General features: G+C 39.4%; 1 protein-coding gene across 5 annotated transcripts in view; it reads left to right on the top strand.

Moving 5' to 3' along the window:
* Positions 1-15856, top strand: part of EVI5 (ecotropic viral integration site 5) — a 74063-nt gene extending 58207 nt beyond the window's left edge. For all 5 annotated transcript variants that reach the window (XM_068141262.1, XM_068141259.1, XM_068141258.1 and 2 more), the window contains one exon: positions 14615-15856. In XM_068141262.1, coding sequence (XP_067997363.1) covers positions 14615-14908 — 294 coding nt within the window. In that variant the 3' untranslated portion in view covers positions 14909-15856. The remainder of the gene's footprint in view (positions 1-14614) is intronic.
* The last annotated feature ends 7847 nt before the right edge of the window (positions 15857-23703 follow it).

Raw genomic sequence — 23703 nt, 5'->3', positions numbered from 1 at the left:
AGCAGAAATATGGATGTTGAAGATAGGTCTTTAAAATTAATTTTAAAGACCAAGATTTTCCTGTACTTTGAGGGATCCCATAATTGTTTTTACCTTGAAAGCAGCTAAAGAATAATCAGAGCTTAGTGATGCTTAGGTTGGTTTGACAAATTATTTGGTAATTTTTACATTAAAAAATATTTTTTATAATTCTGGGTGGAAGTGGGGGTGGTATAAAAAATATTCAGACTGTGAGTGAGATGAAGATGATGGGTAGGGAGCATTTGTTTTCTTCCAGTGCAAGAATTATGATCTTCAAATTAAACTGGAGATTTACTGAAAAAAAACCATGAAGATATGATATTTGCAACTTTGAAAGATGAAATTCCTTCAGATCAGAAAATTGTTCCACATACTAAAATCCATGTTAGCACAGATCGGGGAAAAAAGTAACATCCAAAATTCATGGTGGCGATGGAGCCCTGGAGATGCACAGATGTTGTGTATGATTGAAAAATGGGCTGCTTGAAGTTTGGGAAGAACTTTCTGGAGAAGTAGTGCTGCTTATTGCCTACTGTTACATTCTTTCCTGGGCATCGCTACAGACCAATGTCAGGCACAGAATACAGAGCTAATTTTCTGCTACCTGTTCCTTTGCAATTACATATGCTTTTATCAAATAGTTACTTGAAGCATTTTGGGGAAATCAAGGGTGAGATTGTTTTCTAATGCACAAATCATTATGCCCATGCTGTTGGTATTTGAATGAAATGTAAAATCATGATGATAGTGTAGTACACTGTTCCGACAATTAGAGAACCTACAAGTTTGCCCATGTTAACAGTGTTTCAGAATGGGTGATGGAAAAAACAAGATGACAGATGACTGGAGAATTACTATTACACTGAAATAATTTTTTATGCTTTTAAAAGGCTTTATAATAGGAACTTCAAGTGAAATTCTGGTGATTAAATTCTGGAATATTGGCAGTACAGAAGATAGGGTTCTTCTGTAGAAGTATTTCCCATTTTCAGTATCTGTAAGCTTGATGGCTATTCAAAGGAGTAGTGACTACCTTACTACTCTTCCATCCCACATACACATAGTTCATCTAGGAATGGATCTAATATTATGTTTTAAGAACCTAATGTAGTCAGTAAGATTCTGATATAGGTGTTATCTCTTGTCTGATCTTGCTCCTGGTGAGCTAACATTTTAAGATTGTCTAAATGAAAAGAGATATAAAAATTGGAGATTAAATAGTATGCTTTTAAAAGATTTTCCTTGTGTAAATAAAATTCAAGACACTTTAAGTAATTGAGGATAAATAATGCATAAGTTATGACTAAAGGAGCAATTGGTAATATGGCTGAATTAGGGATGTGTTTTGGAACTTGGGTTAGCTTTCTGGGCTTTTGCTGCTGAAACTAAAACAGAAAAGAGAAAGTAAATTGTAGCCATCAGAGTGAAGGATTTAAAATACACCTAGACAGGCCACATAATACCACACCTAAATAAAATTCAATGTGCTATAGCAAACAGGAGGAATGTTTAAACCATGCCAACAGTGTTTGGTTTTAAATACCATAAACTTCAATGGTTAGCACGCTGTGTTTACAAGCTGCCAAATTTTTTTTCCTCTGTTTTTCTTTGGTTGGAGGTTTTCATTGTCTGGGACTTTTTGTTTGCTTGCTTATTTGTTTGAGTCTTTTTATGTTGCCTGGGGGTTTTAAATTATTATTAGCTAATAGTCTTAAATCAGTATGGTACAGTGAGTGCTTCTGGTCCTCTGCACAGGTCAGTATCCCTATGGAGGTGAGGGAATATCTTCACAAGCAGCTGAATGACTTCTGCATCAGCCATAGATGAGCACAAAATGCCCCTGCTGCTTGTGGCCCTCTGCAGTATCATAGCATGGGTTGGCCACTTCTAGTAGCATTCCTAGCTCCTGTCTCTCACGCAGCAATAGCATCTGGGCTTAATGATGCGATACCAGCAGGAAGTGTTATTCCTTTCCTCTGTTAATTTTGTTACTAGGCTTCCTTTGAGTCAAATTCAATGCTTATCAAATCAGATGTTCTCTTATCTGAAGCACCACTTGACTACATTCAGAAGCAGGATAAATAACTTGAGCTTCATCCTGCTGTTCTTGGACTACTGGTGTCTAGCTACTTGGTTTAGATGTGCCTATATCATGTTGTGGTCATCACTGCAGTGTGGGCACATCTTTAAGCAACTTCTAAAGCTGAGTTGTACATAGCTTTGCATGATGGGGATAAGGAGATTAACTGGAGAAAGTGAATTATTATTAAATTCAATGCTGGTTTTGGTTGGTTTTGCATAAGGGGGGTTTTGTGTTTGTTTTTTTTTTTGGGGGGGTTGTTGTTGTTTTTTCTGAAGACATATTTATAAGGTGATGGCTAGCAGTGGATCAGACCACATGGGCAAATGAAAAAGAAAAGCAGATTTGTCAGCATTTAGGTATCTTGGAAACAGAAATAGGTAATATTTCTTTCATCAGAACAGAGCAAAGGACAGCAAGTCCACAGAGGCCTAGTATTCCTCCCATAAAATTTATAATTAGATGTAATACTCTTCTACTCAGTCTGGTGCAAGCTTATTTCCCCCCCCTTTCCTAGAAGAAGTGTATACTTTGCTTTCTGTGTTGTATAGACAGATGTATAGTTGTCTCTCAGCAACTGTCATTTTATTTACTTTCCTAAAACTGGCTAATCTTTGTGGGATTTAGTTCAGTAATTTTTTACATTTTTCTTACTTCATAGTCACTGAAACTGTAATACTTGTTACAAGTACTGTATGAACTCTTGCAAAGCACTTGTTTCTCAATACTGACCACAATCACATTGACACCTTCTGGTAGTTTGTACTAGACAAATGCTTCTAAAATATGTGGTACTCTATAAATGTTTTCTTACTTGATAAGAAATATTGTCCCTGAAAGGAAATATGTTAGCCTTCAGATTTACAAAGTAAACATTTCAACTTGTGGTGGAAGTTTATAGCACAATAAATCATGTGCTTTTCTTTCACCATATCTTGCAAGCACAGTAGGACAAGAGACCATCAGATTTTTTCCTCCCCACAAGTTAAGTTCTTGTAAGGCTTCTGGACAGCTAAAAATGTAGTTGCTTTACTAGTACGTGTCAAAGTTAGAGTCTCTGTGCTGGCAGAGTCTGATTTAAGTGGTTGTGGTCAGTCTGAGGAACCTGTGATGTGATAAGATAGCGTTTGTGAGGTCATGTGGTTTGCAAGTACCCCGTCTAATGTAGCAGCTTTGTCTACACAGGATAGTTAAATATATACCCTATGCTTTAGAAAAGTGAATTGCTTTATTCCTTTAACTCATCTTGTCCTTAAGAAATGTTGCTATACTGGCTTGATAATACCAACCTGGTTACAGGAGTGTGAGACTGACCAGCCTGGGGTCTTAATTCTCCAGTAACTTTCTCTAGTAGAGCTACCCTGCCGTTAGTTTCTAAAGCTAGTTGTTTTATTTGGCTTAACTAAACAGTCAACAGGCAGAAGTGTTGTTGCACAATGGAATCCCTAGGTATGTTATGAACTTCTGTTGTTTCATTCCATTTATTTTCAGTGAGTGTTCATACCATAATTAACACAGATATATTACACTTCCCCAAGAAGGTAGGATTGATTCTGTGGTGATGGTACTCCATTGGCCACAAATTACATCTTCATCTTGGCATCAGTCCATTCCTGTCCCTTCCCCACAGGAACACCACTGTCAACAAAGTAATGTTCTGTCTCTCATGAGAGTGGAGGAAACCTCTAAATGTGAACAGTGTAACCAGGTCAATGATGTAAGCTGTCCTCAAATGGAAATAGGTATGACTTTGCTCACTTCCATGAGGGCATCAGTTTTGGGTAGGAATCTTAACTATTTCACTGACACTGCTGACAGAGTAGTAAAATCAATGAAAACCAGTGATTGTCCTTTTTACAAACACTTCCACTTTTTATTTATTTATTTACCTACTTGTTTATTGACTGTGTCCTTCTGTGTCAAAGCTCCAGACCTGTCTTGTTGAGCAATTTACTAGTTCTTGGTTGTAGGGTTAGACATGAATATAGCTAGCTACACTAAACTGTACTAAGTCTTATTTGTCTGGATTGCCAAAGTGAGCAAACTGATTATAGATAATTATTTCATTATCATGGCAATAATGCTTCTCTTGAGTGTTGCAGCTGTGTGACCTGTCTGTTGTACTAATTAGAGCTATGTTAGGGTCTGTCCTAGGTTTCTGTCTATAAGTCAAGTTTTGGGGTTTGAAAAATGGAGGAACTGAGTTTCTGCTGGTTTGGATTTATCTGAGTTGATGTTCCTTGCAAAAATAAATTGTTTTAACCATGTATAGGTGATATGAATGTGGGAAACAAGCTCGAGGAGAGGAATGCTATGTATTAGCTTGTAATATGCCTCTATAAAATTATAGCTGCAAACAGTGCTTATGTGGTGGAAACACCACCCCCCCAAATTTCTGTTATCACTCTGAGTGGCAGCTAGCACAGACAGAAGTCGTCTCTGCAATCAGAGGCATAAATGTTAATGTGTCTATTTTAAAATGCTGAGTTTAATTCCTGCTTGAGAAGGAGAGAGTAAAAGTGCAAAGTGATCATTTCCTGTAAATGTTGCCTAGAATAGCTGCATTTTCAGTCTCTCTATCAGCCTGTACCTTCTAGTTAAAGCTTGAGATTTCAGTAACTTCTTTTTATTTACAGATGCATGCTCTAGGGGGAAGGAGCATTGAGTTTTAGGCCCTTCCTTGGATGTGATAACTGTAGTACATTTAGTGTGACCATGCTGCCGTTTTAAAGTATTTTTGTTGCTATGTCCTCACTCCAAATAAATGCTTCCTTTAGAACTTCTTGTAGGAGGAGTTTCTGGGAACTTTCCACCTAACAACTACCTATTTTATGAAACTTCCTAGGACTAAGTCAGCTTCACGCCTTTTTGGAATTGCATATACTGACTACAGCAATCTTGTTAGTAGGTAAAATCTGGCTTAAGTTACCAGCGACTGATTTCTCTTGAAAATAGTTTTAAATTTGAGTACTTCCTTAGTGCTGTTGATATTTCTAATGCATATATCATACAGAACTTCAAGGTTTTAATTTGATTACACAGTACTAGATCAAAACCAGATTCTTTAACCATGTAGTGCAGTGATCAAAAAGTCATGACCTCCCATTGATCGCTTTTTTGTTTTCCTGTTCTGATTCACTGGAAACCTTCTGGTCTGAACACTTGTTGCTAGTTGTAGTCTTTGTCACGTTTACAATACAGCAGACTCATCTGTGGTAAAACTGATATACAACATATATTTAACATAATGTTTGGGTTTGGCTCAAGTGCTCTTTAACTGATAATGGTGATAAAAAACTTACCCCTTTTTATAAAAGCTTAAGTCAGAAACTGCAGGAGTACATTCAGAGCAATGTGAAATAAATAGCTGGACATGAACTTTCTTTTAATCTATTTAATAGATTTTATTTAAACCTCCTGACATTCCTAGGAATTTTGTGAAGCATTTTGTATTACTCTAAGTCTGACTGTGACTTAGAGAAGCTTGTAGTTTAAAACAGAGGCCAAATATTTAAGTGCTTATAAAACCCCCAGAATCCTGAAGTGACTCAGTCTTGGAAATTTCATGCTGCTGCTTTGCTTGTTTCACTTATGACTTGCTGCAGTGGTTTGAACTCTGCCTAGTCAGTAAAGTTCATTTAAGATAAATATTTCAGGTTGCATACCAGTGTACTACTCTGGGTCATCCTTTTAAATGTACAAGTTTCAAAACCAAGGATGATTCTTCCCTTTATAAGGAGAATTTAGTAGCTTGGATTCTAAAGAGCTGATCCTGAGATCCATCTAATATTTTAGTACTTCATGAGTGTTGCTTTTAATCTCACTATAGATGACAAAAAAACCCAAACAAATCAAAACAATCTTGGTCCAGAGACTATTTGGGTTTGTATCTTTTAAGAATATCAGTCATACTGGTACAGCTGAAAAAAAGCAGCCTAGTGTATAATATGGTCTTCCTAGCATTAAGTTATACTGCAAATCTGCTTTCTTTGAACCTTTCTGCCATGAAAGTAAGACATTTTTTTTCTCTTTCCTTCTTTCTGCATGTCCTAAAACTCCTAACAAATCAAAGGAATTTTTATCTAAGATTCAATTTATCATACTTCGAAATAAGCAGCCAAATACTCTACCAAGTCATCCAAGAATGTTTGTCAACTGATTTGGTTGGTGTTGTGTTTTTTTTTTGGTATGAGTTCCTGTAGGAATTGGCTAACAACTTCATTTCAAAGGTCATTGTTAGACTGCCTGAAAACTAGCATTTTTGTCAGACTGAAACTTCTGCTGGTGAAAACTTTGAAATAAGGAATTTATTTTCTATATTGAAAGGATACTAAAGACAAAAATATATCTTAAACCCTCCATGAGAAATTAAATGTTTAATAGTGATTTTGTTGACTCCTAAGTAAAGGAAGCAAGTTTGCAAACACGTTTCTAAATGCTTTCACCATGTCATTTGTGAGCATGATCAAGACATTTCCTGCTTGCTTAAATGACAATACATTGATACTCTGCATTATTTTTGTTAAAGAGCAATTTTGCTCTGCTTGATTTTTGCTCAGCGACACTCATTTGTTTCATTTATGTCCAACCTCCTCTGCAAACACTTCAAGCAAATAGAAAAAACTGTAGTTCACCTAAACTTTTCTGAAACACATTTCCACAGGTTTTAATGCATTTTGAAATGTTTCCTTTTCTCCTTATGTCCGTGACTTTTCAGCGACCCATTAGAATGTGGAGAACACCTGGGTTTAGAATCTAGCTACTTTGCAGCGATTATTAAAAATGTTGAGATGACATTAAATCTTGGGGAAAGGAGCAGTAAAGAGAAGAGCATAGTAACACTTCCTGTTTGAGAATACAATTGTCTATTGTGTCCGTTTCAAAATTAGTCAGATTTTAGACTGAAGCAGGACATCTTCAGGAAATGAGAGAAGACTCAAAGTTATTCTGGAACAGCTTTAATCTTAACATTTTAGAAGAAAAAAAACCAACCAAACAAACAAAAAACCCCACCACTTTGTGAAAGCAACAAATGCATTTCCTGTATTCTAATTGAGTTTTAAAATCTCTAGAGGTAAATACAGCACTGGATAATCCAAAATGCCTTCAGAATGAGATCTGGATTTCAGGGAAGAGAAGCCCCTACAGTCCCTCTCAGCTGTTAACTTTCAGTGAGTCCATTGTATTAGGTAAGGCATCTTCTTCAGGAGGGACAACAGTGGTAGGGTAATGGGAAAAAGAAAATAAGTAAAAGGGAGTTCCTGGATTCAGTATCCATTTAGTCTGGTTGGTTTGGGCTTCTTGAATTGCCATTGATTTCTAGGAATGACCATTGTCTAGCATTATGGCTGTTCTTCACAGATTAATAACCCTAATTATGGCTGCACTTATAGTTAAGCCTTTAGAAAAAAACCAACTTAGTATTAACTGAAGTGAAATAGGAAATTCCCTGACACTGAAATAAAAGCCACCATTTTGAGCTTTGTTCTAATACAGGAAGACATTTATAAATTTAACAGATCTTTTTGAAATTTCTTTTTAAATTCATTAGAGAATGTGTCACTGTTTCTAAACAAAGAATGTGATTGTACTATATGCAGTGTGTCATTGATGTAGTCTTATATGTAATCTTAAGACCAATGAGTTGAGAAAGCGCTTAAAATGTTATTCTCTGTTGCATGTGATTCACAAGTTCAGGTGAAAACTGACTCATGCTTGAGTAAAATGAAGAATGTGTTTAAAGTTGGTTTAGTTTTGCATTAAACTCTTTTTTGTTACTGCAGGCTGTGTTGAACAATCCTTAAGTTTGGGTTTTCTTTTTCAAATCTCAGACTCTTCACATTTGAAGATTAATGAACAGTGGCTTTCATTAAAATGCTCTCATATGGTTCTGTCTCAATGCATGCCTAGCAGTCCCTTTCATGTAAGGATGCTGATTCTGTTGGAGAAATTTAGTTAAAATGCAAATGGAGTTTCTGTTCAGCCCTTAAATTTGCTAAGAATTGGTTTAGGCAATGGATTGCTAATATTAGTTTCTGCAGCTATTCATTTTGCTCCTGGTGTCTCCATTTGTGCAGTGTTTATGTTGAAATGGTTTCGGTATGAATGCAACTCGCTGAAGTACAACAGTCTGCTTAAAAATGGGCTTCAGAAAGCTTAGGATATCTCAGGAGTTGCTTGTGTCCATAGAATGGGAAAGTAACATGAAGAGGCCTGCAGTTTTTACATCATTTGCTCTTTTTGTGTCATGTGCAGAAGAAATGCTTCTGCATTCTACTGGATGTAATATTCGTGTCCCAAATAATAACACATTTTCCATTAATTTAATCTGAGATGCTGTGACTACTTCATTTTCTGAGATAAGTGGTTTTCCAAAAGAGGTTAACAGGAGTTATTTTAGAGAAGTGATAGTGTACTAAACTGGAGTGATCTCATCACAATGGGAAAGGGGCAGCAATATGTAGCAGTCAGCTTGTTACATGTGAGAAGGAATGTGGAATTTTCAGGAGCACCAATTAAATTGCTGTTATTCATGTTAAATGTGATTCCAGTTTAATAGATCATAATAGATATTTTTAATTGGCTTGTAATTAGATCTTGACTTCTTACTTCATGTTGCCAAATTGACAGTATTTTACTGAATTATAGACAGGTATTTGAAAATGCTTATGACTTCTTTCTTTTCAACTAAAGGTGGTTACTTTCAGCAACATTCTAGTTTTGATTCATATTTGGGTTTTAATCAGGAAATCTTACTAGGACTGCCTACTGTTGCTAAAAACAAGACAAAGAGGGAACTCTGAGTTCTAGATTCCTCTTGCTATAAGTAAAAACACAGATAATTCAGTATCTTTATTTGAATAAAAATTTAATATCCTGGCTCTTGCCAAAACTATTCACTGAAGGCAATGGTCGTATTTTTATCATATTTTGATCTCACTTGTGCATTGCTTGCTTATCCTGCCATGAGTAGATGAAATCTTTATTGGCAAGCTTCAGACTGTTCTATGATTTAACATGGAAGAACTTCTGAATTGTACTATAACATCTACATTTCTCTTTACTGTCTCTCCCTCATGCCTGACTTGATGAGGCAGTCAACATCAGGTAAGATGATTTATTCTGAGATTCAAGGATCTGATTGTTAGCCTTTTTTCAGCTCTCCTAAATTTGTGAAAGGATGCTGTTACCTCTTGAGGGTATGTACAATTGAAGTATTTTCATGTGTTGACTAGTAGCACATAATCTGTCTTAAAAATACTGAACCCCTTAGGCATAAGAAGGGATGTAAATGCAAACAAAGTAATGATCTCGATACAACTGGCTTTGGAGGGCTAGTGATGGCGTACATTTTGGTCACGTAATGTTATTAACATTTTGAAATGTTCTAAACACCACATGAACGTACTGTAGTTAAAACTAGGTTGAAGCTGCAGTCATCTAGACAATATGACCTGGATTTGAGAATTAAAAGCAAAACATGTGGGTTTACCAGACATGGCCTTTTTGCAGATGTGATCAGATTTGAGATTCTTGCGAAACTGAAGCACTAAGAAACAGTCAAGGTTCATTTGAATGTCACTTGTTGAGGTGACAGAGGTCTGGTTCCCCTCACATGAAGGAGGGACAGACCCGAAACTGAACAGCTTTAACCACTAGTGGCTCTTTGTACAAAAGAGAACAGAAGTGGCAGACTCTGGGATGCAAGTCTCTGTTCAGCACAGCTGCAAAAAAAGGGGCTGTTCTTTTTCACTCCAGGTGGAATGGTAAGGATAGAGCAGACCTTAGGTTTGAGATGGGGGGTTGGAGGGTGTTTGGGTAGGGTCCACATGCTCCCTGTTTAACTCCTCCTTTGGATTTTCCATTGACTTGATACGCTTGACTAAACAAATTACAAGATTTTCACATAGCACTTTACCTCCTATTTGAAGCTCCCTTTCAACATTAAAATAAAAATACTGACAGCAAGAATCTCAAGAAGTGTCCCTTAAAATGATGACAGGTGATCCTCAATGTGAAGAAGGTTAATCAATTAATTGCAAAATCTAAGCCATTAACTACAATGACAAACAGAGAATTGGTAGTTACAAATATGGAAAGATATCTTGGAGTTACCTCAGGGTCCTCTGACATCATTGGCTTAGTGTGCAGCAGCACCCAAACCAAATGACTATGTTAAGCAGCAGTAGGAAGTATATTAAAAACAAAATAAAAGGGATTTTTACTGCCAGTACAAAACCTTGGTGCATGGCTGGTCTGTGCACTTGGCAATGGATGCAGAGAGTTTAAAAGTATGGGGGGAATTAAAGAGCAGCTAAAATGGTTTGTGGTCTTGAGTACTACCTCATCTGGGGAGGCTAAAAAGGCTTGGGACTCATTTGTTTTAGAAAGCTGAGAGGTGTTACACATCTCAGACTCATGACTGCAGAACTGCTTTTCACCACTTGCTCCTGTGTTACCAGATTTCAGGGGCAATTCCTGAAATAAGTAGGAGATTAGTTTAAAACAAAGTAGTTTCTGGAACTTACTGCCACAGGAAGCTGTGGAAGTGGACAGCAGATTTTGAAAAATGCCCTGGTCTAACTCTCCAATCTGCTCCAACATTTTATGGACAAGTGATTGGGTGCTTGGGAATCTGAAGAGAGTGGATTGCAAAAATTGGTCATATTCACATGCTTTCCTTTAAAAACAAAGCAACATGAAAGTCCTATTGTCACTGTGGGAGACAGAATGTTAGGCTGATGGATTATTGCCCTGAGCCAGTAAGACACTTCTTATGTTCCCATCTTGAAAAAAGCTGCTGCTTTTTCTATTAGAAGCACAGTGCCTCACTTGCTAAAGTTATGTGAGAATAAAAACTTGTCATTTTAAGAAACCTCTAGTTTACAGCCCTAAGCTGGTATTAGCCACTAGTATGCAATTACATTGGAGTGTGTGCTGTCTACAAGATGTTACAAAGCCTTTCAGCTACCGCAGAAATGGCTGATAATCAGGCTCCTTCAAAAATGCTCCTGAATAAGTTAGATTGAGGTGCCTCTGAAGTATTTTCAGCTCTGAAAGTACAAAAAACTGGAAACAGTGCACAATTGTTTCCAACCTATTCTATTGGATATATTTGATTTCTTGAAGATTATTTGCTTTCATCAAATTTTATGTTAAAAAATAAAGAAAAATTAAGATCTGAATCCAATTCTATCTTCACTTGAAAAAATAGCAAGTATTTACAAGATGAAAGATTTCTAACTGTAAACCAAAAGTAACATTCTGCTGCAAACTAGATTTTGTGATAGATTAACGTACTGACATTTAATGTAAAGGCATTGGGATTCAAATGGCATTTTCAAGAAGTGCAGTAATTTTGGCAGGGGCAAAGTATTTCAGTTTCCTGGACTCAAAATGGCTGCCATAAGAGCAGCAACACACATCCCACTCCCCATGCTTTTTGCACATCTCACTGAATTGTAATCTTTTTTAAGGCTGGAAGGCACCCTGGAAGGCCTCTAGCCCAACTTCCTATGCAAAACAGGATCAGCATTGAATTCAGAACAGGTTGCTTAGAGCTTTGTTGGTTGTTGAAAGCTGCTCTGGATGGAGCCTCTACAGTTTCTGAACAAGTTGTTCTAATTCTTAACTAGCCTTGTAGCAATTATTTTCTCTTCATATTCAAAGACAACCTTGTGTTTTGTGTTATGATCAATGTCTCTTCTCTCAGTAAAGAAACAGTTCTCCTATCTTAAAGCATAAACTCCTGCCCCTCTACCTGCCTTGGTGCCTCTCCACTGAATTTACTCATGAGTATATTTTACTGAGGAAGGAGTGAAGTAGCAAGTGTGGAATAGAACAGGTGCAGTTTAAGGAGTGCCAGATAAGAGCTAGTTCCTATGTAACTGTACTGGCTATGACCTTGTCAGTACAGACTAATATATGGTATTAGCCTTTGTCACTGCTTTGGGACACTGCTGAAGCCTCCTGTGTCTCAGGACCCACTGTCCTTTTTGGCAGTGTTGCTATCCAGCCTGTCAATCCCTATAATACAGACAAATTCTGTGCTGCCATGTGTTTGTGCTTCTGGCTGGGATGGCCATTTTTCAAGCAGACAGAGACATTATGGAACTATAGGACCTTTGATAGACTTGTCACATTCTCTACAGTATGTACATGTTTTGTCCTAGAAATCTGGTTCTCCGTGGATATGAGGAGTAATTGTGAATAAGTGGAGGCAAATATAAATCTGCAGGTCAAAAGGAGTGCTTCTAGGTCACAGGTTTTACACCCTTTTATTAGAATAACAAAAGATAACAACACACTATTTTCCAGACTGATTTTAGGAATTGGCAAAAGCTGTGTCTATTCATGATTTCTTTTTTTTTCCCCAACAGCATCTTCCATAGACTCTCATTTGTGTTCGAAAATGCTGCTGCCTAAAACCATGAGGCCATGGTTTTGTCATTTGACCTAAATGCATTAATCTAAAGGTGTCATATGTTTAAGGCTCCAGCCAAGTCATTGGCTTGGCTTTCTGAAAGTTCAAAACAACTAAGAGAGTATCAGCTTTATAATTTCAGGCTGACCCAGTGAGTTAACTCTTCAGACCTAAACGCATGTAATTTGTTACTTTTAATAGGAAATTTGTAGTCACTTGCACAGCAAAGGGTTAGTGTTTTGGGGGTTTTTTTGTGTGTGGTGAGAGTGGAGAGAAATTGCTGGGTTTTGGTTCATTTTTCTGGTTTATTTACTTAGTGACTAAATATGGTAACTGTTTTGGAAACTTCATGGGGCAGCTAATGTGATCATAGAGCAGGATATTTTTAGGAATAGTATTTGTAAATAACACAAGAATCTCTGTATCAGGCTTTCTCTATCTAGGTATATAAGCTAGTAACAATTTATTCCAGATAGGTGTTGCTGTTCAGTATCCAATATTTGGCATAAGCCAGTTTAGCTTACCTCTGGAATGACACTGTGCAAGTGTGAGACTTTTTTTTTTTGTGCTTTGCTTGCCTTTAAACAAGCAAGTTCCTAAAAAAAACACCCCAATTGCAGCCTATATGCATGTGAAGACAATACAAAAACTAACATTAGTGTGTGTAGTTACAACTGAAGTTTAGATCCATGGAATGTACCCATATACCTAACAGACATTTTGATACCCATTAAAAACTGGAGCTTTTACATGCTGTTAATATCTGATTTGATGACTACTTGCAGCCCTCTTTTTTATTCTTACCTTTTGCACAAGCCCAATGTAAGTACAAAGATTCCTTCTTACCCAAATGAGTTGGTAAAAATCTTCTATTGGTGTCAATAGTAAGGACCTACACACACTATTTATCAAAGTGAATATTTATTCAGATTTCTGAAACATTAATGAGAGTTGTGTTAAGAAGCTCTTCAGCCTTTTTCTTCTTTCTATTTTCCAGGTGATGTTACTATGAAAAGTCACTTATAAAGCAGCACTTGGTGCATCTTTGGTTTTAAGCTTTAGGAGTGACATTAGGAAGTTTCTGTAATGCATTTTTAATGCTTTTCTGCATCCTTAGGATTTTTTTGTCTTAATGTTCTTGGACTGCCAAACTGACCCTAAGGTAGTTTCTCCTAAAAGCTAGCAGAAGTGAAATTCTAAGGAAAAAAATAGGCTCAGAAATGTCTTCCATGATTTGCTGTTATTTCCACTAAGTTATCAGGGGACTTGTCAGACTTCAGAGACTTAGGTTTTACTTTTGAGTAGCTTGAACTAATAGTTGTAGTAGTTTATCACTCTACAGTGCTTTTTAAATTAGAGTGTTTTCTTATCTCTCCATGGTCTGAAAGTAATTTGTCTTGTTTGATTGTCTTTTAAAATTTACAGTTATGCCATACTAAAATGTTTGGGGTTTTTTTATTTGTATTTTATGTGAAATCTCATTGTGTCTGAACTGGGTAATGAAAAGACACTCGCAGAGTAGACAGAACAAAGCATATTCTGTTTTATTTCTGTGGGTGTGTCAAGCTGGCAATATTCACTTGGGACCCTGCTCTTTGGGATTAGAGGAGGGCTTTTCTCTAGTGAGAAGCAAAGTGATAAAGGCAAAAATGGAACTGTAGAAGGAAGAAGTGAAGGCAAAAATGTTATCAAAACAAATAGACCTCTCTAGAAAACTAACTATAAACTATCCTTGTGGTGATATTGAAGATGTAATAAGTAGCCTGGAGAAATTGGTCCTTAGCAATTCTAGGTACCTTGTTTATTAAGCCTTAAAATGGAAATATGCTGGGGGTAGAAGGAGAATTTTGGAGAGTTCCAAGTACTACTTAAGATATTTTTGAAGGTCTCTTCTCAGGCAGCCAGAAGTGAGAGGTCACTTTGTGCTGATTCCAGCTGATTTTCAAAGTGATCATCAGATGTGCTACTTCTAGTTCTAACATTTAATTTAATCCACTAAGAATTCAATGAGACACTTCTTGGATATGTGGGGGCTTTGCTGCTGTACTCTTCAGCTCTGATTAACTGTTAACTTATGCTTTTTCTAACAGATCAAATGTCTAAAAGGCCAGAGAGACTTCTCAGACCAACCCACTTTTGATGGGATTCACATTGTCAACCATTTCACAGGAGATGATGAATCATTTCATTCTTCTGATGAAGATTTTATAGCTAACTCCATACAGGAGAGTGGGGTGAACTTTCATCTACACAGGAGGACTGGTCAGATGGCTTTGGATCATACAGTTGTGGACAGCAGTGACAGTGATACTGAGGAAAGTGCTCTTCCAAGTGGAAATTCAGACAAGATGAGAAGAATGGAATCTTACTCTACTACTGTGTGATTATCACTGTGACTAGCATTGAAGATTTTCCTATTTCTTTAAGGATGACATCAGATAATGGTAACTATCCAGCAGCTGGTTTAGGTAACTATTGGGTCTGGTTTGGACAGTGCTAACTAACATGCGCTGTCGATCTGCCTTCTCTCTTTGCCAAATCTTACCAATGCCATACCATTGCCATAAAACAGGCTGGGAAGAAGCTGACGGATGACAGTCCTGACAGTATTAGTGAATGTTCCTTGGTTTAGAAACTGCAAATATACCATTTCTTTAATGCATAAGAAGCATTTTTGCTTTCCACAAAGGAATTACTTTCCTCAAAAGAAACTGCTCTTGTGCAATATTTTATGCTCTGAACAAATGTGTTTTACATTGTTACCTGTTTGTGATCAAGATGGACCCTAGCAGGCCATCTGATCATGACACGTGTATATATATGTATACTTATGCTTCTCAGTTACTTTTGTTTTTACTAAAGTTATTGGATGCCCACAAAAGGCTTGAAAGAGGAGCCTTTATCTGTACTACTTCATATATGCCAATAATGGTCACTAATGTCATAAAGGTGTTCACCATTTTCACTTAGATTCTATGTGCATTTGCTTTTGATGTTGCTAAAATAATACCTGGTCTGAATATATTAATTACAATAATGTCTATTTTGTACATATTTATGTATCTACACCAAACAGAAAATGTACATGACACCATTTTATATGAAGAATGTAAATGTTGCAATATTACTGTGTCTGGTATTATAACAGGAAAATGAATTCTGTATATACACACTAGAAATGAATTACTAAATAAAGGCAAAACACTAACTTTAAGTTTCCTCCTAGCTACACTAACAGGTTCATGTCAGAAATGCTTGTTCAAAACACTATTGACTGACATCCTTTACCTTCATATATATGTAATGAAAATAAATTTTTCATGATTTAACAAGGTTGCAGCATTTACTGTTTACTCACTTCTAAGCTACAGCCCTTGGTTACCACATAGTTATTTACTGGCTCTAGATTAGAGTGACAGTTCAAATAAGGTGAACAATTATTAATGTCCTACAGTTAGTTTTAATGAAGGCATGGTTAGTGCAGTATGCAAGTTCAGTCATCTTACAGTTTTGTACTGCACAACTAAGGAAAAAGCTGTCACTCCTGTCACTAATTAGCTGTGATTCCCAAAAGCAGCAGTAACTGAGTATTCTGCTTTCATGTTCTCCTGAAAATTGAGATCCAGTAAAATGACCCTAGCTTCTTGAAGAGAATAAGAAATTCTTCTGTTGTCATCTCAGCCACATTCTAGTCAAGAATATTAATGGCAGCTATTATTGCCCTACTGTGTAATTAAGCAATCTTTAAGACTTTGTTTTAGCAATGTTTGAAATTGTTCTATTAGTAAGACCAGAAGACAAACCCATGCAGAATTTGGAACTGATTGTCAGTACACATTAAACATCTTGCTATCCTCAAGAACCAGGGTAGTTTTTTACAGTTGTGGAAGTGTGGAAGCATACTGCAGCACACCTGCTGGTCCTAGGAATTTCCTTTTACTTTGAATATGTCCTTACAAAGAAACAGCACAACTGAGGACATAATATGTGTTCAGAGAATGACAGGAAGGCACATTCTGGGCATCTCAACAGTATTATCTGCCTGGGTGCAATCTTATTTCAGTCTTAAAAAAGGTGAGTGACAAATTCCAAGTTACCAATTAACACGGCTCCAAACTTTCTTCTATATTTCAGCAGTTTTCCCACATCCTACCAGTGAATATTAAGTTCCCAGTACAGCTTGTGAAAATTGCTGTCTCTGAGGTGGATTAGCTAGCTGTGATCCTTGTTGGAAATCCAATGTATGCAAAACCAAATCAGAAGCACTTTTGTTTGCTGACAAGTAACAGTTGCCTTCTTTCCTTCCAATCAACATCTGGTAACTTGTGTTTGCACCTGGATAGTTGTTGCCCAAGAGGCTAGATGACAAATATCTTGTTGCCTGTCATCAATACCAGCTGCAAGTCTCTCTTGAAAGCAGTGTTCTATAGTAAGTGGTAGGCACAAAATTCAGTTGGAGAGCCATAAAAATCCTGTCTGTTTGAACAGTGAAGTGTTATGATTTTGCAATAACTGCCTTGTTGTTCAAGTGATAGCAAATGAGATTAGTTGGCAAGGGTTGTTTCCTGAACTTCTGTGGTTTTAAAGTATACTAATAGAATAAATACTGATACTGAATATCAGCATTAAAAAATATGAAGAGAAAAGCAGAATTCCTTATCTAACTAGCTGCATCTCCTACTGATGAGGGTGCACATGACGAGGGACATGCAGCAGTTTCAGAAGACTTAGTTACAGAGTATTCTAGGAAGATAACCTGAGAAAGGCTGTTTGAAATCATCTTGCTTTTTCTGCAACTATTCTACAAAAAAATGACACTAATCTCTTTTCCTGTGTGTATTATAGAATAATGTCAAGTCTTCAACAGCATAGATAATCTATTTACTAACATGTAATAAATAAAGCATGTTAATTATGCTGTGTGGCATGAGCTCGCTTGCATGACCTTCTAACAAACATTGCCGTTCTCTTGAATTTGCTCTTACTTGCAGACTCTGAGAGTTCAATGTGAATGCTAAAAGCATAAGGGGGAAAATCCAAACATGTAAACATGAAAACTTAAAATTGTTGAATATGCAAGTGCTGCAGCTGAGAAGACAGGTGAACTAGGAAAGGGAACTAGGGAAGCTGTTCTATATACAGAGTTTCCATGTAAACTGTGCTTTATATTTCATAGTGGAAGTGGTTCTGCTTTCACAATCTGATAATCAAAGGTCTTTAAGAGCTAGAGAAGCTTTAGTGTTAGTATTTTCCTATTTGTCCAGGCTAAACAAGTCAACATTTTTAGTTTTAGGCATTTATGATTAACTCTTTAACTCTTTTTACCTTTTTTTTTTTTTTTTTAATGTATTAAAAGTTTGTAAGACTTGTGAAAAATTTGGACCATGACTAGTTGGGAGAAAGCACATCCGTGAAGTTAAGGAGCATGTATTACATTCACAGCTCAGCACAGCTTTATTCATGTTGGTCATGTTTGATTAAATGCAGGCCACGTCTACACAAGCATTCATGAAGTAGTATTTTGCACTACATTCAATTTTCAACTGTATGCAAAATTTCCTGTATTAGCAACAACAAAAAAATTGCTGTGAGTGTGATCAAAAGAAGCATCTGCCTACAGGTTTGCATAAATTTAACAAACTCGCTTTGTAAATCTTGCACTACTGACCTTAATCAGTACTCGGCCCTTTCACAGAGCTGCAATACAGAAGGAACTGTGTGGTTCTCTGGGTTTTTTCATGTAATCACTGTTCTGTATCAGACTATGCTAATGACTTAGTGAAAATTGCTACTCATACAACATACTTTAAGCTAGAATGACCTAAAGATATTTTAGCGTAAAAATATCCACATTCTAGTCTGGATATGCTGCTAATATAATGCAACTCATTTTGCGGGGGGGGAGGGGGGAATGTGTGGAGAGGGTAATGAAAATCCTCTAGGAACACCATTAGGCTAGCCTGAAGACTAAACGGAAAAAAAACCAAACCCAACCAGTAATACAGAGGTTCAGTGTGATCTCTGTATAGCATGAAGTTTGTTTCACAGTGAAACAAGCTAACATAGGCATGCCTATGCATATATGGACACTAGTTGACTAAGGTACAACTGCTAAATCCAGGACAGAACAGATTAAACCCCTCCCTTTCCCAGAATGAATACCTCATTTCACAGTTATAAAAAACAAAAACAATGTGGCATACTCTTAGAATTGTGTACTGTTGTGTAAGTGAATGAAGTTTCTAGGTTCCAGAGATTGTTTTGCATAGTCTGTGTTCTGTAATCCATTAGTTCAACTTTCTTCTGTTCATAATGGAGATAAATTCTGTGTCTACTCCTTTCAAAAGCTGGAATTTCTCTTGTCAGCCCAGCCTTCAAAACCACAGCATACTGTCACTTCTCCTCTCCAGTTTGTGCTCACAGGGACCATTACTTTTCTAATCTGCTGTGAGAGCAGCAGAAGTTAATTTGGTTTTATCAGTGATAAAAACAATTGATTTATGTGAGACGTGTTTATAACACAAGGAGCACCATAAAGAAGGTGATGTTGTGGAAAATACAAGCAAACAAACCAAACAATAAGCAGGATGTATTAAAACCAAATATTTACAAAATATCAATACATTTCCAACGGAATCTACAGGTTGTAGCAGCTTCTCATAGTTAAAATGTTCTGGATAACTGTGCTCTCAGGTTATATCACTTTAAAGTGTGTATGTTAGAGTTCCCCACAGAAACACCCTCCGTGCTGGCTTCTCCCAATCATGATTTGCACACACAAGAAATTGCTTCTCCTGTCCTACATACCAAGCAGCTACTCTGTCAAATCCTGTTCCTCAAATATTTCCCCCAGTTACGACCCTCTCTCTCATCATTTCTGCACATGAAGATCTCATCTGCATCCTGTCACCTTTGGTGTCTTATCTGATATCACAGAATCACAGAATATTAGAGGTTGAAAGGGACCCAGAGAGATCATTAAGTCCAATCTGCCTGCCAAAGCAGGAGCAACTAGGGCAGGCTGCACAGGAGTGTGTCCAGGTGGGTTTTGGAAATCTGCAGGGAAAGAGACTCCACAACATCTCTGGGCAACCTGTTCCAGTGATCCATCACCCTCACAGTAAAGAATTGTCTCCTAATTTTGAGGTGGAACCTCTTGTGTTCTAGCTTGCACCTATAGTTCCTTGTCCTATCACTGGTCACCACCAAAAAGAGACTGTCAGCTTCATCTTGACACCCACCCCTCAGATACTTATAGACATTGGTAAGATCCCCTCTCAGTCTTCTCTTTCAAGATTAAACAGCCCCAGGCCTCCAGTTCTCTCTTCATGGGAGAGATGTTCAAGTCCAGCAATACACTGTTGGACTCTCTCCAGCACATCCCTGTCTCTCTTAAATTGGGGAACCCAAAATCAGGCACAGTATTCCAGGTGTGGTTGCACCAGGGCAGAGCAGAAAGGAAGGAGAACCTCCATAGACCTGATGGACACACTTTTCTTAATGCACCCCAGGATGCCATTGGCCCTGTTGGCCACAAGGCCACATTGCTGTCCCATGGAGAACTTGTCCACTAAGACTTGAAGGTCTTTCCCCATGGAGCTACTTTCCAGCAGGATGACTCCTAGTCTACTTGTGCTTGGTGTTGTTATTCTGCACCTGTCCTTATTGAACCTCTTGAAGTTTGCCTTTGTCCAGCTCTGCAGCCTGTCCAGAACTTGTTGGATGGCAGCATAGCCTTCCAGCATGTCAGCCCACCCCTACAGTTTTGCATCATCAGTGAATTTGCTGAGGGTACACTCAATCCCCTCATATTGGTAACTGATGAAGACACTGAATAAAACTGAACCCAGTACTGATCCCTGGGGAACACCACTGGCCACAGGCTTCCAACTGGACCACTGATCACAACTCTTTGAACTCTGTTGAGCAACTTGTGAATCCATCTCACAGTCCAATCACCTTAGTGAATCCATGCTAGCTACTCTTGGTAACCCTCTTGTCTTTTCATGTGCTTAGGGATGGCTTCCAGAATGAGCTGCTCCATCACCTTTCCAGGGATGGAAGTGAGGCTGACTGTAGTTGCTCAGGTCTTCCTCTTACCCTTTTTGAAGGCTGGAGTGACATTATTCCTCAAGCACATCCTCTGTTTTCCATAATTGTTCAAAACCAATGGAGAATGGTACAGCAAAAATATCAGCCAGCTCCCTCAGCACTTGTGGATACAGCTCATCAGAGCCCATGGATTCATGCATTGTTATTCTTTCTTTAATTCTTCCCATTTTGTCCCTATAATGTAATGATCAGATGCCTCCCATTGCATTCGACTCTTATCTTACCAAGTTTTCACGTTTAACTTTGAATAACACACACTCCTCTTTGTGGGGAGCTTTAGAGCAGCTCTGTCAAACCCTGTCCCCAGCCTCCACCACCCACACTTTATATGAATTACATCCCTCTGCCCGCTCAGAACCGTTGGGGTTTGGCTTTCTTTGGGACAGAGTACTTGGCATTGTACAGCTCTTGTGATATCACATGGTGATCACTGCATACACAGAATCATAGATTCATGGAATCAATAAGGTTGGAAAAGACCTCAAAGATCATCAAGTTCAACCTTTCACCCAAGACCTCATGACTACAAGAAGTGCTTAGTCCTGTCACCTTTGTTCAGCATGCTGTTACTACAGATAGCAACCCCTTCTGAGATGGAAAGGACGCTGGGACAACATCTGCCAGAGGCTAGGGAATGGAAATTGCCTTCAGGCCCTACTTACGGATTGTAGCAGTTGCAGCACTTTTCCTCCCGTCCCTCAGTCCATAGAGGTAGCAATCCAGCGGTATTTCTGGGTTGCAAGACAAAACGCGTGAGGGGAGAGTTCCAGAAAAGAGGGCTCGAAGTCTCCGACGTGAGAAAAACCCCACGTAATTAGGAATTGCCGCATGAGCCGAGGCTCGCAAAGCCGCGGGAGCAGCACCGCCCGCCGGCTGCCTGCGCCAGGTACTCGTCAAAGGGCTGCGGCGGCCGGGCAGCAGGGCAGCTGATGGCGGCCCTGAAGGGCTCGCCTTAGGCTGCTGAGGAGAAGCGGCCGCTTTCCGCCTCGCGCCGCCGGGCCGGGCACGTGGCGCACTACCGCACGCGACCCCCTGCACAGCGGGCGGCTCCCGCGCCCGGTGACGCCAGCCGCTGACGACACCTCGAGCCCGCCGCATCCCGGCGGGAGCCTGCTGACCGCGCACACACCGGGGACAGGCGGCGCAAGGCTCCTGTGGGGAGCCCGGGTCGTCCTCGGCGGGAAGCGCCCGCGTCCTGCTTTCCCTTTCCTCAACGACGGCATAATAGGAATCGTCCGTCTTGTGGAAAGCCTGGGAAGACAGGGTGCGTTTCAGGCGCCAATTGGTTTGGCAAATCAACACAAAGCCGTGTTCATGCCCTTTCTCCTTCTGTCGCTTGGGAAAGCTGACTCCAAATTAACTGGTTGTCTGTTCCTGGTACCCGTGCAGTATACACCAGGCATTCATACCGAGAAGGTGCCGTCTGCAGGTGGGCGAAGCACTAGGGAGTCTGGCACGGTGCATCCCAAGGGAGAACCCCGAGCCGAGCCACTTGTCTCCGGCGCCCGGCAGCTCGACCTACTCCGCGGCAGGCAGCGAGCACCTTCCGCGCCAAAACTGTCCTGCTTTAAAACGCGCAAAAGCGGATGTATACATTTTAAATTCAGATGCATAAAAACGAAGATGTATTTTACAGTTCCGAATTGTTTATGAGCGCTAACAGTAATTTACAGCAACGTTTTCTATCGCTTTTATCACGCGGTCAGAGCACTGTTTAGCAAGGTTTTAGTTTATTACCCCTTTTTAGAAGTAAAATGAGAAAAATCGTTTTGCAAAAAGTCAAACAGTGACTCAACGAAGACACATATATGAAATTACAGCGAGTTATTCTAATCTGGTTATTTCTACCCATTCCAGCACTTATTTTTTAAGATGACGACTTGAATGATTTTAAGAAAAATCAAACAAAGGCATAGCAAGGAGGCTGCGGTACACAGTGCCGTAAGTAGAACTGCTGTGCCCAGCACCGGTAACTTTCCGGCAATAATGAAGGTGTTAAGTGTGATGTGTTAGTCGTGCTCTTCAACATGACTTCCTTTTTTGTCACTACTAAAGCATCATGTAAAAGGTTGCACGGTTTTTCTCGTGGTGATGACTGCTTGCTTAGATTTTGGGAAGTCAGGCTAACCCTACGTTCCATACGGGCTCTCAGGCACAGAGTTAATATTTTTTCTGTAAATACCTCGGGGGTCGAGTGGTGGTGAAGAAAAGCACCTGCTCGCAAAGGAAGCATGCTCCTGGGTGTATGGGAGGCTGAAATTTGCTTCTGCCTCGTCCAACCTCAGTCTCGGCTGTTTCTGAACGGGAAATGGTGATAAACTCACTTCAGAGCCCTACTTCGGGTGGCCGTACAGTCACTGAAAACAAGTTGCTGGTGGGCTGAGACATCTGAGAGCAAAGCCCAGAGCCATATGAGAAAGATACTGAAGATCCGAGCCAGATTTCCTGGCAGTATCTAGAATCCGAGGCGAGACCTGTATTTTGGGGTCGGGGGAGTGGTGTGTGTGTAAAGCAAGGCGAGCTTTTTTTCTCTTTGCAGAAGGGAACAGGTCCTTGGCTGCGCGGCGCAGTAAAGAGGTTCCCCGCAGTTGCGTGTGATGCGGGGCCCTGCCTGCCGCGGACCCCGCTACCCCGCTCGCCGCTGGTGCCTGCGTCACGGATCCTCCCCGACTTAGTACACTCAGCACTGGCACGCAGGCAAGAAAGGCAATCGCTTCCTTCTCGCCTGGCTGCACTGCTCTTTCGCCCTCGTGTCTGAATCGCTCTCGAGCTACAGTAGCCACCGTGCGCCAGGGAGGGAGGGGGTGGGGGATCTCGCCTACCCCTTCCATATTTAACCATTACCTAAATCCGAAGGGAAATGAGCAAACCTCTAGGCTTGGGTCTTAAAGTATTTTCAGCGCCGCTGGGCGTATTTATCCCAAAAGAGTTTTCCACAACAAGTTATTTCTAGTCTAGGGGAGGTCTCCATCGCCCTGGGCCCTGCCTTTGCCCCGATTGTAACACCACGCACGGCTGGATGGCAGCAGGAGGCGACCCCCACCGCCTCAGTTCCCAAGCCGGGGGC

The sequence above is a fragment of the Melanerpes formicivorus genome, unplaced genomic scaffold (assembly GCF_026170545.1).
Source record: "Melanerpes formicivorus ecotype bairdi unplaced genomic scaffold, bMelFor1.0.p_v2 SCAF_7, whole genome shotgun sequence".
NCBI lineage: Eukaryota > Metazoa > Chordata > Aves > Piciformes > Picidae > Melanerpes > Melanerpes formicivorus.
This window is presented reverse-complemented; position numbering and strand designations above follow the sequence as displayed.